Raw genomic sequence first — 12125 nt, forward strand, 5'->3', positions numbered from 1 at the left:
GGGGGCAGGCAGTCAGCTAGCTGAGCTGGATTCCCAGCCAAAGAGCTTTGTTTCTGCTCAGCATAGTCGATGTCCTTATTCATTCAGCAGCGTTTATTAAGCACCTTCTGTATGTCCTTAAGGGAGACCCTCCTCCTTCAGAGAGAGGGCAAGCGAGGGAGAATTCCTTGCCAGGAGGCTGGCATCCTTAAAGAGCTCTTGTTGTCAGAACCTTTTCCTCTCTGACTGGAAGCACAACATCCGCTGGAGCCCCCCCTCCCCCCTCCCGTGGGAGGGAGGCGACAGGAGATGGGAACAGAGAGCGTTAACATTGAGTGCAGCGAACCGCAACCTCCAAAGGAAGGCAGCCGTTTCCTCTTCCATTTTGGAAAGTGACAGCTGACACGGGCCAGACACAGACGGTTTTGGGTTCTGAGGTTTTAAAGATTCTCCGAGTCCTTTATTCTACATTGCCTCCCTGCTGCCCGTCATTATCGTCATCCTCACAAGCAAATGACATAAGGCCTTTTGATCCTCACCCAGTCAGGCAGATATTAAGCCCTAGACACAAGTGAACTTGTGATATGGGCGAAGGGAGGGCTGTTGGCAACTTAGTCCTCTGCTCCTGAAAACAAAGCATCCTGTCTCCTGTCCAAGACTCCCACCCTCCCTGTGGGTGTGGAGCCCCGGCTGCTAGGCCAAAGGGAAAGCCCTGCAGATGGCGGAGGACTTGCTCCAGGGTGTCGTGGAGCAGGATTGAGGGGTCAGAGATAACAGTGCCCTGGGGAGAACCTTCACGTCCGTCCCCAGGCCAGCGTGGGCAGCCCCCTCATTTCCCCATGTCTCTGGGAACAGCTCAACGCTCCCCTGTAAGCGCTGGGCCGTTGGAAATTGCCCTGCTGATCTGGACCTTAGCTCCTTTTTGTAAGTGGACATTCCAACAGGTTCTGCCTCCTAAAGTGCCAGTGAGGAGGGCAGTGCCGACCAGGGCCTGGGGCTGGGTCTAGTTAACACCCCCACTGGACCCTCAGCAGGGGATTTCCCAGAGGGCTGGTTGGCTTGGCACTGACGAGCACCCTCTCCCTCTCTGCTCTCCTCCCCTTCTCTCTCTCTAGGGGACACTACACAGAAAATGAGAACTGCTCACTATCCTACCCCAGCCGAATTGGATGCATATGCTAAGAAGGTCGCAAACAACCCACTGACTATAAAAATCTTCCCCAACAGTGTGAAGGTTCCCCAGCGGAAACACGTTCGTCGTACTGTGAACGGCCTCGACACATCAGCCCAGCGCTACAGCCCCTACCCGACTCAGGCTGCCACCAAGGCCGGCCTGCTTGCCATTGTCAAAGTGCCAGCCAAAAGCATACTCAAGGACTTTGACGGCACCCGAGCCCGGCTGCTCCCTGAGGCCATCATGAACCCCCCAGTGGCACCCTATGCTACTGTGGCACCCAGCACTTTAGCCCACCCCCAGGCCCAGGCTCTGGCCCGCCAGCAGGCCCTGCAGCATGCACAGACCCTGGCCCAGGCTCCTCCCCAGACGCTGCAGCACCCTCAGGGTATCCCGCCCCCCCAGGCGCTGCCCCATCCTCAGAGCCTCCAGCAGCCTCAGGGCCTGGGCCACCCTCAGCCCATGGCTCAAACCCAGGGCTTGGTCCACCCTCAGACCCTGGCTCACCAGGGTCTCCAGCACGCCCCCAACCCCTTGCTGCATGGAGGCCGGAAGATGCCAGACTCCGATGCCCCCCCGAATGTGACCGTGTCTACCTCAACTATCCCCCTTTCAATGGCAGCCACCCTGCAGCACAGCCAGCCCCCGGACCTGAGCAGCATCGTGCACCAGATCAACCAGTTTTGCCAGACGAGGGCAGGCATCAGCACTACCTCAGTGTGTGAGGGCCAGATCGCCAACCCCAGCCCCATTAGCCGCAGTCTGCTCATCAATGCAAGCACCCGTGTGTCGACCCACAGCGTCCCCACACCAATGCCTTCGTGTGTGGTCAACCCCATGGAGCACACCCATGCGGCACCCGCCGCGCTGCCCGCTGCAGGCCTTGTCAACCTGCCCACAGGCATCTCTCGAGCCCCCACGGGCTACCCAAGCGACCTCAAGTCAGTCGCCTGGAACCAGCACCAGCTGGCCCACCTACAACAGATGTGCAGTGAGGCTGGTGGGACGCCGGTAGCCCCTGGCCTGACAGGCAAGCATGCGGCAGGACGCGAGCTGGCAGGGCCTGGCTTTGTGGGCAAGGCTCCTGCCTACCCGCAGGAACTCTGCCTGGCGCAGTCCTTCCACCTGAAGCCGCCCCTGGAGAAGCCAAGCCCATCCCCACCAGTCAATGGCCTGGCAGCCCCATTGGCCTACCCCAATGGTCACTACTTCCAACCCCTGTGGAACAACATTCTTCCCACTCCCAATAGCGACAGCTCGGGGTCTCAGGACCTCACCATGCCGTTCCATGGTGGGCAGCCCACAGGTGCACCCCTCGACTGTGCTGCAGCTGCTGGGGCCCACTACCGAGCAGGGACCGGGGGCGGCCCAGTGGCAAGCCAGAACAGCTTGATGCAAACCGTGGATTACCTGAGTGGGGATTTCCAGCCGGCCTGCTTCCGAGAACAGAGCCTGGCCATGCTGAGCAAGGCCCACCGTGCCCCTGGTAACCGTGCCCCTGACCCCACAGATAGCCGGAGTCTTCATATCCAGCACCCGGGGTATAGATAGGGAGCTTATCCGGCATAGACTGCCCTCCTAGGTTTAGTCTTACTTTTGAGTAACTGGATAGGTTAACTTTTTTTTTTTTTTAACTGCTCCAGTGTGATCACTCTTAGTTGTCTGCAACAGGGAATTTGGAGGGATCTGATTGAGGGCAGAGGTGGGTCCTCTGTCTCCTCATCCTCCCCTCTATCAGCTCTTCTCTCCACTTCCTGCCTGTCAGTCCCTCTATCATGGCCATCTCCCTGCAGCTGTGCTGTTGTGTCCTGTACCTCTGGCCAGTGCCCCTTAGGGTTGAGGACACATCTACCGAGGTGAGGTAGTTGGAGGTTACAAGCTTACCCTCCCCCATCTGTCTTTAGGATGGAAAAGCCAGACATTCTGAATCCTCTGGGAGCCAATTTCTTATTTACCCAAAGATCTTAAATCAAAACCAACTCATCTTCATCCCCTCAGCCCTTTCCTCAAAGCTTTGTGTTGCATCCTTACTGATCTCAGTGCCACTGCATCTGCCCTTGCCATGTCCTTGGGCATCCTGCAGACAGTTAACCATAGCCTTGAGACATGGAACTAGGTCTTCAGATCTCCCCTCCCCAGCCCTAGAGAAATGAAGTTCTGGAGCCTAGAAACCCAGAATTCAGAGGCTCGCCGAGTCAGGCCCTGTCTGAAGCCTCCTGGAAGAATCCCTCTTTTGTTTCTTCTCCTGGCTGGTATTTGCTGGCATTTCCTTGATGGTCCTTGGCTTATAGCTGGACACTCCATCCATTGTACTGCCATCCCTTTCTCACTGTGGCTTCTCCCTTCACTGTCAGCTGCCCTCATCGCCCGCCCAAACCCTCCTTAAAAAATACTTTAACAAGCTACCTTAACATGAGGAATAGTAGGTAAGGGGTGATCACACTGGAGTCTGGAATTAAAAACACCAAAAAAAAAAAAAAAAGCATTTGGTTCTCTCTCCACTGGCTAATTCCTGCTCTACACTGTCAGTTCAACTGTTTATGTACGAATGTAGTGTGGGTTTGAGTAGCATTGTGTGTGAGCGGGCCCCACAGGTACACACGCATCCTCCAGCCACCACAGTCACAGCCCCTCAAGTTTAAATAAGACAGGAGGGAAAACACAAACACAACGCCTTAAGCTCTTTGAATTACTCCTTTACCAAATGAGCATGGTTTTGACCACTGGAGATGGGCCCACATTGGAGAAAGCCCCTCCTGGCCCCGCCCCTTCTTAGAGCACACCCCCACCCCATCCATGCTCCCCATGGTCCTGCTCCAAATGAAAACTAGTTGGCTAGAGATGTCAAACTCTGCTGTAAACTTGTTTTATTGTAAATGTTTGTACCCTTCTGTTAAAGATACATCCTTGGCCTTTTTTCTTTTCTTTTTTAAAACGAGCCCTGACCCATCCTCTTGTCTCTGGGGAATGTGAGCTGATGTTATTTAAAATTTTGGATTTTGTTTAGAATACTATCCACTGTTCTTTAGCCAGAGATTATTTAGTGACCTGAAGCAATGTGACTGAAGACCAGTTCTTAAATTATGTGTTGGCAAATTGCCTTATATTTAAAAAGAAAAAAAAGAAAGAAAAAAAAAAGCCTGGTTGTGTTATGCCAAATGATAGCAACCCAAGGCCCTAATTTATTGTCCCCATTGTTTCCCTGCCAGCCCCTCTGGCCCTGAGCCTCCTGGTGTGGCCTCTGCTCTCTCACCCGGCCCTTCTCAGAGCCCTGCTCCACAGGCGTCATCCCCAAGCTGGCGCTTTTGCTGTCAGTTTCCCTTCGAGACGCCTCTCCCTGCAAGCGGGGCTGCCAGTTTAAGAAATTGGACTGTCCACCAACTTGGGGGCTTTAATTCAGACCACCTTAAACCCACCTGCCCACTCCTGCCCCTAGTCTGCATGGATAATGTACTGTGATCGCCCCGCCCACTGCCCTCACCTTTGTAGTGAGCGGTTTCCTAATTCACCCTGAGCACCCCCTCAGCCAACCCCCAGCCAGCAATAAGGGTCCAAGCCAGGACCTCCTGCCCACACTCCCTGCCTTCATCCTACTCGACCCTTGGGGGACTCCCCTACTCACTGCGCACACTGTAGCATTCATTCACCATCTCCCTCACGTTCTCACCTGTGGTGGTTTCTGGGTGTGATAGGGATTTTAAGATTATAAACCAGTAAAAAAATGAAAAACAAAAAAACAAACCTTCCTTTTGACCTTGGCCTATTCGTTGAATCCTGTGTCTGAGGTGCTTTTCTTAGTTTCATAACAAGTCAAGTCCTTGGCTAGAAGGGAGTGAGTGTGGTTTTGAAGAGGGCCCACCCCAAGGTCCCCTTCAGTCCATTACCCCAGACCCTGGGGCACACAGGAGTCATCACCCATTCCCTCCCTCTCTTCCACCAGGAGGGCAGCTCAGAGCCCTACCCAGACAAGGCTGCTGGGGGGTTGGGGGAAGGGGGTCTTCCATGGGTAAACATGCCCCTCAGGATGGCTGCTTTATCCTCAACCTGAGGCTTTTTTTACTAACCCACCACCACCTCCACCTCTTGGAATTTCTGAAGACTGTACTAGAGATGGAGGTAATAGCTGCGATAGGCTTAACTGAAAACTGGCTGCTGCTTAGAAGCTGCTCCTTGTGTTGGGATAAACACTGTTCATCATGCCCCTCCCTTCTGCTAAGGTGGGGTTTGCGATGAGAAGGTAGGGAGGAAACATCCTGGATCACAAGCATGGGCAGGTGGCTTCTGCCATGCTGATGGCTTTCAGGGCACATACAACCCCTTCTGGGTGTGCCTTTCTCTGTGGGACACCCCTAGGGGCTTAGCCTCCTTTTCCCACTATCATTCATGAAGGCTGGCCGCTTCCTGCCTGTGTTGGATGAGACTTGAATCCGAGACCACAGAGCAAACCCCAGGAGTTGAAGCGATAGTGCCCAGCCTCAAGTTGGGGTCTTGAGGTAGACACTTTAGAAATCTGCACACATTCTCATGGGGAACGTGGCCTGTAGAGTTCCACAAAGCACTGTTGCAAGGGAGGTCTGGGTCAACGGCAAGGCCCCATTGGCGTAGTCCTAGGAAGGAAGCATCCCTACGGGAATGTGCTGTGGCTGTGCAGTGGTGCTGTCCTGGCAGCAGAGGGGGCCATGCTTGACTATAGTGTCTGGCTTCCCTGGAAGACCCTCCAGAAAGGTGGGCCACCTGTTGTGAGCACACCGCTGAAGCAAAGGTGTCTGCTGGGCCAGAGCCATGGAGTCCTGGGTCCCACCAGTGAGGCTGACCCTTTTGAAGAGCTGCCTGAGAGAGTCCCCTTCAATATTTTTGTTGGAGGAGTGGTGGCAAGAACTGTAGCGCCCTCCACCTTCTGACAGTGTTAACATTGCCCATCCATTGGGCGCCCTGTAGGCTAGGCAACAGTAGGGCACTTTATGCTGATTAGCTCATTGGATCTGTCAAATCGAGGGGGTGGGCCTATTTCACGTGGCTGCTAGTGCTGCGTGGCAGCTATTATCAAACCAGAGAAATACCTGCTTAGGGCACAGATACCAGTCATGGGTGGGGGACTCCTGCTTAATAAAATGTCCTCTCAGGGCAATCTTTCCATGTATCAGCAGAGGGCGACATCAAGAGACTGCCACACAAAGGCTGATGCAAATTTCGTTGTCTTCCACTAGAGGGCAGTGCAACCGTCCCGAGACCATGCCATTGGAATCAACAGGTCTAAGACCAGATAAGTCAGACCAGATCCAAGTTAATAAATACAATTCAGGATTTATTAAAAATCAGGAACACACCCCCCCCCCCACCGTGCCCTCTGGTACTAAGCAAATAAATAACCAGAGGAGCAACAGCTGGGGAAAGAGGGCGTAGAATCATTTCCAGACAGGCTCCCAGTGACCCCCCCACTTATGGCTCTTGGGATGTGGCACCCACTGACACCTCAGTCCCGAGTAGAGTGGCCGGCAAACGGCACGTCTGCCCTGCCCAAAAAAAGCCCTGGTATCACTTGTTTCCAGCCCTTGACTCTGACCTGCTGTCCCAGGGACCAGGGCTGAAGCACCAATTGGAGGCACCTGAGGGTGGTAGGAGGTGGTCGGTGTATGTGTGTGTGAAGAGGAGGAGTGGGGTAATAGAACCTGGGCGGCGGCGGTAGCTGAAAGGGGGTCCGGCCCCTCCAGAGTCGGCCTGTGCCCGGCAGGTCATGTTTCCCCTGGAGACCCCCTACCCTCAGCTGAGGATCTTCCGGGGCAGTTCAACCGAGGCCCGGATGAAGACTGCGTCATCCCGCACGTAGTTTCGCTTGCGGATGTCCTGGTGAGAGATGAACTTGGGGTAACCAAAGCCCAGAGAACTCTCGTCTAGAGAGCCCCGCCAAGTGCCTGGCTTCTGGAAGTTCTTCCAGTTTGGGTCAGGGTGGAAGGTCTCCGTGACATGCTGTGGCTTAGCCAGCCCAGGGTCACTCTGATCCAACAGGGAGAAGGTGACACGGCGGGCAAAGGGCCACTCCAGGAGATTGTCGAAGGCGCCGGGCAGCACTCGGATGTAGAGGGACAAGTGCGTGCCCTCGCCACTGCCGTTACCATTGAGGAAGGCGGACACTTGCAGCTTGTAGCCATACTTGTGGGTGTAGAAGGCTGGGCTGAAGCACTCCAGGTTGGGTTTGGCCTTGGCCTCCTGCAGGCGGCGCCCGTAGCTGCCAATCTTCCAGATGAGCATGCCATCACTGCCCACCGACAACTCCTCCAGCTCCCGGCGAAGCTCCTGCAGCTCCTGCCGCTGTCGGCTCACCAGGGCACACATCATGGCTAGGTGTGGCTTCACACTCTCCTCCACGTGCCGTGCCATTGCCACCTTCGGGCACTGTGTGCAAGGCCACAGGCAGAGGGGGAAGGAAGGGACATTGTCAGAGGGGCTGGCCCAGGGGGATGGGTGGTGGTAGCTACCGGTTGGCTGACCCCCAGCTGAGTAAGGAAGATTGAGGTCCTGGGAGGTGCCCGCCACGGGCCAGCTGGGGGCCGGGCAACAAGCTTCAGAGCAGCACAGCAGTAGAAAGCTTGGCCAGGCTGAGGCACCGGGGAGCAGGGAGGAGGCGGATGGAAGTGGGACATCTCACCCTGTGCTTGCAGCCGGAGTCTTTGAAGGGGCACAGCACCAGGGCGGTGTTACAGCTGTCTTTCAGATGGCCTGGCAGGTCCTCTCGAGCCACGGTGCCCACACCGCACTGGTTAGGACAGGCTACAGGCAGCCTTGGGCACTGGTACTGGTGGCTCTGCCAACAGAGAGGCAGCAGTCAGTTGCTTGACTCCCTGCCACCTGCCCTGCAGCCCAGCTGAGGAAGGGCCTCACCTGGATGGTGTCGAAGACAAACTCCTTGCTGCAGTAGGTGCACGGCTGAGTGCGCTTGGGGCACTCAGAGGTGGCATGCTGGGCCAGCAGCCGCCGCATCATGCGGGCACCGCACTTGTTCTCACAGTACACACTCTCCTGTGGGCACATGCCCTCATGGGTCTGGAAACCAGAGGGGCTGAGCTGCTAAAGGATCCTGGGCCACCCACCAGGTGTGCCACCTGCCCTTAGTCTCAGCAGGTGCCACTTACCTCATAGGCCTCCCCACTGAAGTCACAGCCACAGAACTCGCACTTGAGGCGGCGCTTGGGGCAGTCATGCTGCAGGTGCGCAGGCAGATCCCGGCGGCTCAGCTTGGTGGGGCAGCGGTTGGGGCAGGGGACCACGTTGAAGCTGCAGGTGTTCAGGTGGGCCTGTGAGGAAGGGCTACAGTCAGTACCCGCCAAGGGAGAGTAGTCCACCCGGCAGCCCCAAGTCTCACCTGGAGGTGACGAAGGGGCCCGCTCCAACGGCAGCCCTCCTCACTGTGGACACAGCGGATGGGCAGGCCCAGCACCTGCACCTCCAGCTCGGGGTCGGGGTAAATCTAGGGACCAGGGGTGGCTGATCAGGGCCAGAGCCAGGCTGCAGCCCCCCAGGTGCCCTCCTCCCCGCCAACTGGGCTGGCTCGCCCTGGGAGCCGGTAGTAGCCACACTTGGGCTGTTTACCCCTCTGTGCGCAGGGATGGAGGACATGGCAGGTGGCACCTGCTCTGGATCTCCGGGTTCCCCAACACAGCTGCTCACACACTCTCCCGTCAGAGCCCGAGCCAATCAGCCTGGTCAGTCTCAGGCTGCCCACCCCCCAGCTCCTACCACCCCCCACCCCGCTGCCCTGTTGCTGAAGGGATTCTGGCCCTTGGCCACTGGAAGGGGAGCGGAGCACATCTTACGGGCACAGAGCTGCTCTGTGCATCCCCACAGGCTGGACATTGTGCCTGCCCACAGGGCAAACCTTTGCAAACTGGCCTGGCGGGAGGAACAGGACCACCTTTGTGGGGGACTGGTGATCCTGCAGGGCTGGGTTGACATTGGTTCTGGGCCTGCGCCAGCCTCTACCAAGGGCACCAGCCTGCACCTGGGCCCCTGCCTGGCCTGTGGACTCACCTTGGCATAGTCTAGAGGAAGTTGATCCTCAGGGCATTTGAAGACGCCTTCACTGTGAAGGGGGAGAGACAGGGTCAAGACTCCACAACTCCACACTATAGGGAGAGCCCTGGGTCCCACCCCCCTCAACCTGGGCAGTCTCCCTCCCTTCCTGGCCAGACCGGTTCCCAGCCAGCCCTACTGAAGGACAAGGGGCAAGCAGAGGCCTGAGGGCATTTCCTCAGTACCCCCAAAGATCCCAGCTCCCAATCCTGGGCCAAGGGGTAAAGCCAGCTGCTTCAGGCAGCATTTGGCTAACAGGTGGCAGCTGGACCGTGAAGGAACAGGCTGCCCAGTCATCCCCTTCTCCCAGGTTAGTTCCCATTGGCTGTGGGAAGCCCAGGGGGCGGGAGAGCAGGAATGGGCTGAGTGTTAAGTGCCAGGGCTGCCCAGCCCCCATGAGTGCCTGGCCAAGAACCTGGGCAAAGGTCATCTTGCGGCCACCTTCTCCCATACCCCTCCTCCTGTATGAAGGTGTGGCTCCCAAAACAGAGAGCCTGAAAGGCCCGGCTAGTACACACTGCCACCCAGCCCTGGGCACTGCCCGAGAAGGGTCATTCTGTAGGTGACTGGAGGCTCAGAGGCCAAGCAGCACCAGCGTGGGGCAGGCCTGACCGAGCAGCTCAAGGGGCCCTCCTCCACCCACAGTACAGAGGGGTCCAGGAAAGCTGTCCAGAAAGTCTGCCCTGCCACTCTGGTCAGTGTCCAGCAAGGACACGAAGCTTGCTGACCTTGCCCACCCTGCCTACTGTCCTCTTCATCTACCCCCACCCCAGGCTGTCAGCATCCAACGAGCCTGCTGGTATGTCCCCATGCAAGCCAACGTGGCCTCACGCCCTGAAAACGCCCAGGTGAGGCCGAGGGCCCGGCAACCCTGGCAGGTTTGTGGAAGCCTGCCACTTTCTCCGAGGTCGGAGCCACATGCTCCAGGGCCCCCGGGTTTCTAGCCAATGACCCACAATCACGGGTCATGGCTGAGACGCCCAGCACAATGCCTGCCCAGGCACTGAAGAGGTGTGCACACCCATGTCCCCACAGGCAACCAGCCTCCTGGACCATGCAGAACAGTTACCCTGGCAGGGGCTGGCGGGGAAAGGGAAGGGGGAAGGGGACGCGGGGTGGGCCAAGGGGAAGAAGAGGCCCACTTGGCTGGGCCAGGAATGTGCTGACTTAAGTGGTTTTGAAGACAGGGAGGGAGGTAAGTTCCCAGAATGCTGGCAAGAGCTGAGCCTGGGCAACACGGGGCCCAGCCCTACAGAGGATGGGCCCCAACTATGGCCACCCTTGGTTGTGGGATCGGGTGGCGTGGCGGTGGTGAGGCCAGGCCAGGCAGTAGGGGCCCTCAGCAGAGTGGGGGAGGAGGAGAGGCAGGGCTGAAGCTGCTCCAGGCAGTGGAGGCCCAGGGGAGAAGACAGGATGGGGGGAGGGTTCAGTGGGAGAGGAAGAGGGGATTTCCGGGAGGGGGAGGGGAAGGACCGGTCCCAAGAGGGGCAGAAGAGAGGGGGAGGAGGGACAGCAGCAGCCTGACAGCCCCCTCCTTCCCTTCCCGCGGCCAGGCCGGGTGGGTTAGCTGGGGGAGGGGGCCTCAGCTGGCTTCAGTGGATTGGGGCAGGGCTCGGAGAAGACAATGGAAGAGTGTGTCTGTCGGGGAGTAAGTGTGTGTACACGGGAGGGAGGCGGGCCGGGAGGGGAGGGGACAGCAAACAAAGGGCGGTCGAGGTTTCAGCCAGCTAGGGGCTGCACCAAAGACAGGGTCCCTACAAAGGTTTCCCCCGCCTGTGCCCCTCAGGCCCTTCACTCTCCAACCAGGGCCTGCAGTTGACCTGGCCACCTCTGTGTGCTGGGGACACGACCTCACCAAGCGCGAGGACTGCTCAGTACCCACTCAGCAAACCCCAATCTAAGCAGTGCCCAGCGTGGCCGTAGTCTCAAATCCCGCCGGGGCGCCCGGAAAGTCAGAGGATGTCTAGGAGCTATGGGGTGCCCTGTTTCTAAAGAGAGAGGGCAGGGGGCGCTAAGGTGTACCAAGACGGCGACCCACTCTGGCGACTTATTGACCGTCCATCAAGACCTCTGGAGGTGGGGAAAGAGAGGGGGAGCCATTCAAAGGCTCCTTGCTTCAGGGGCGGGGGAGGGGTGGCACGGGGTCCTAAATCCTTCGCCTTGTGCAAACACAAGGTCTCCGACCCCCTTAAGCCTCTAGGTGACCAACTGAGTGACCCTGGGCAAGTCGCAGCCTGTCTTTGCTTCTGCAGCTGAGACGGAGAACAATGGGGGCCGTTCCTGGACTGCTCGAATCTGAGCGCTTCGACGGCCCGGAGCTCGGGGAGGGGGGCGGGGCGGAACGTTGGGTTTGGTTCCCGGTCCCCGTTCCCCCATCACATTCGAAGTTGCAGAAGAGGCCGCGCAGGCTCTCAGGTGAGGGGGCAGGGCCGGCCACGGGTCAGGAAGGGCGTCTCTTCCCAGCTCGGTCCCAGGAGAAGGCACCGAGTCCTTCCCACCTGGAAGGGGGTGGAGAGGCTGCCCCCGCCCAGGACCCTCCGGACTCGGGCCCAGGGTGCTCCCCGGGTTCTGACGTCACGCCGCCCCTCGTGACGTCACGGCAGCAGCCCCTGAGGTCATCCGGCCGCGGCGCAGACAAAAGGCCCCGAGCGCCTCCGGCCTGCCCTCCCCGCCACGCCGCGCCCCTCCATCCCCGCCGCCCCCGGCCCGTACCTGAGGAACTCCTGCAGGCAGGTGTCGCAGAAGCGGTGGCCGCAGGTAGAAACCTGCACGGGCTCGCGCATGGGCTTCCCGCACAGCGGGCACAGGAGCCGCCGCTTGGGCTTCTCCAGGAACTTGTAGTCGAAGCCGGGCATGGCGGGCGGGCACGGGCGAGCGGGGCCCGGCGCGCGGCGGCCCCCCAGCC

General features: G+C 58.4%; 2 protein-coding genes across 2 annotated transcripts in view; one reads left to right on the forward strand and one right to left on the reverse strand.

Moving 5' to 3' along the window:
- Nucleotides 1-4925, forward strand: part of FAM222B (family with sequence similarity 222 member B) — a 51032-nt gene extending 46107 nt beyond the window's left edge. Inside the window, exon 3 of the mRNA XM_004706916.2 lies at nt 1095-4925. Coding sequence (XP_004706973.1) covers nt 1095-2704 — 1610 coding nt within the window. The 3' untranslated portion in view covers nt 2705-4925. The remainder of the gene's footprint in view (nt 1-1094) is intronic.
- Nucleotides 4926-6441: 1516 nt separating this feature from the next.
- TRAF4 (TNF receptor associated factor 4) lies at nt 6442-12075 on the reverse strand. Its single transcript, XM_004706917.2, has 7 exons — nt 11933-12075; nt 9179-9230; nt 8514-8618; nt 8284-8445; nt 8033-8194; nt 7800-7955; nt 6442-7546 (listed from the first exon to the last, which is right to left on the reverse strand). Exons 1-7 carry the CDS (start codon nt 12073-12075, stop codon nt 6914-6916), a joined length of 1413 nt encoding a protein of 470 aa, XP_004706974.1. The 3' UTR covers nt 6442-6913.
- Nucleotides 12076-12125: the final 50 nt, after the last annotated feature.

Source organism: Echinops telfairi, unplaced genomic scaffold (genome assembly GCF_000313985.2).
Source record: "Echinops telfairi isolate 266 unplaced genomic scaffold, ASM31398v2 ScPeMD7_7458;HRSCAF=8496, whole genome shotgun sequence".
In the NCBI taxonomy this organism is placed as follows: Eukaryota; Metazoa; Chordata; class Mammalia; order Afrosoricida; family Tenrecidae; genus Echinops; species Echinops telfairi.

Excerpts from the sequence above, each read along its gene's own strand:
- TRAF4 (XM_004706917.2), bottom strand. The coding sequence starts at position 12,075 with ATGCCCGGCTTCGACTACAAGTTCCTGGAGAAGCCCAAGCGGCGGCTC. Across the intron at positions 8,619-9,178 it reads TTCCTCTAGACTATGCCAAG|ATTTACCCCGACCCCGAGCT; the intron begins GTGAGTCCACAG and ends CCTGGTCCCTAG. Across the intron at positions 8,195-8,283 it reads TCAGTGGGGAGGCCTATGAG|ACCCATGAGGGCATGTGCCC; the intron begins GTAAGTGGCACC and ends TCTGGTTTCCAG.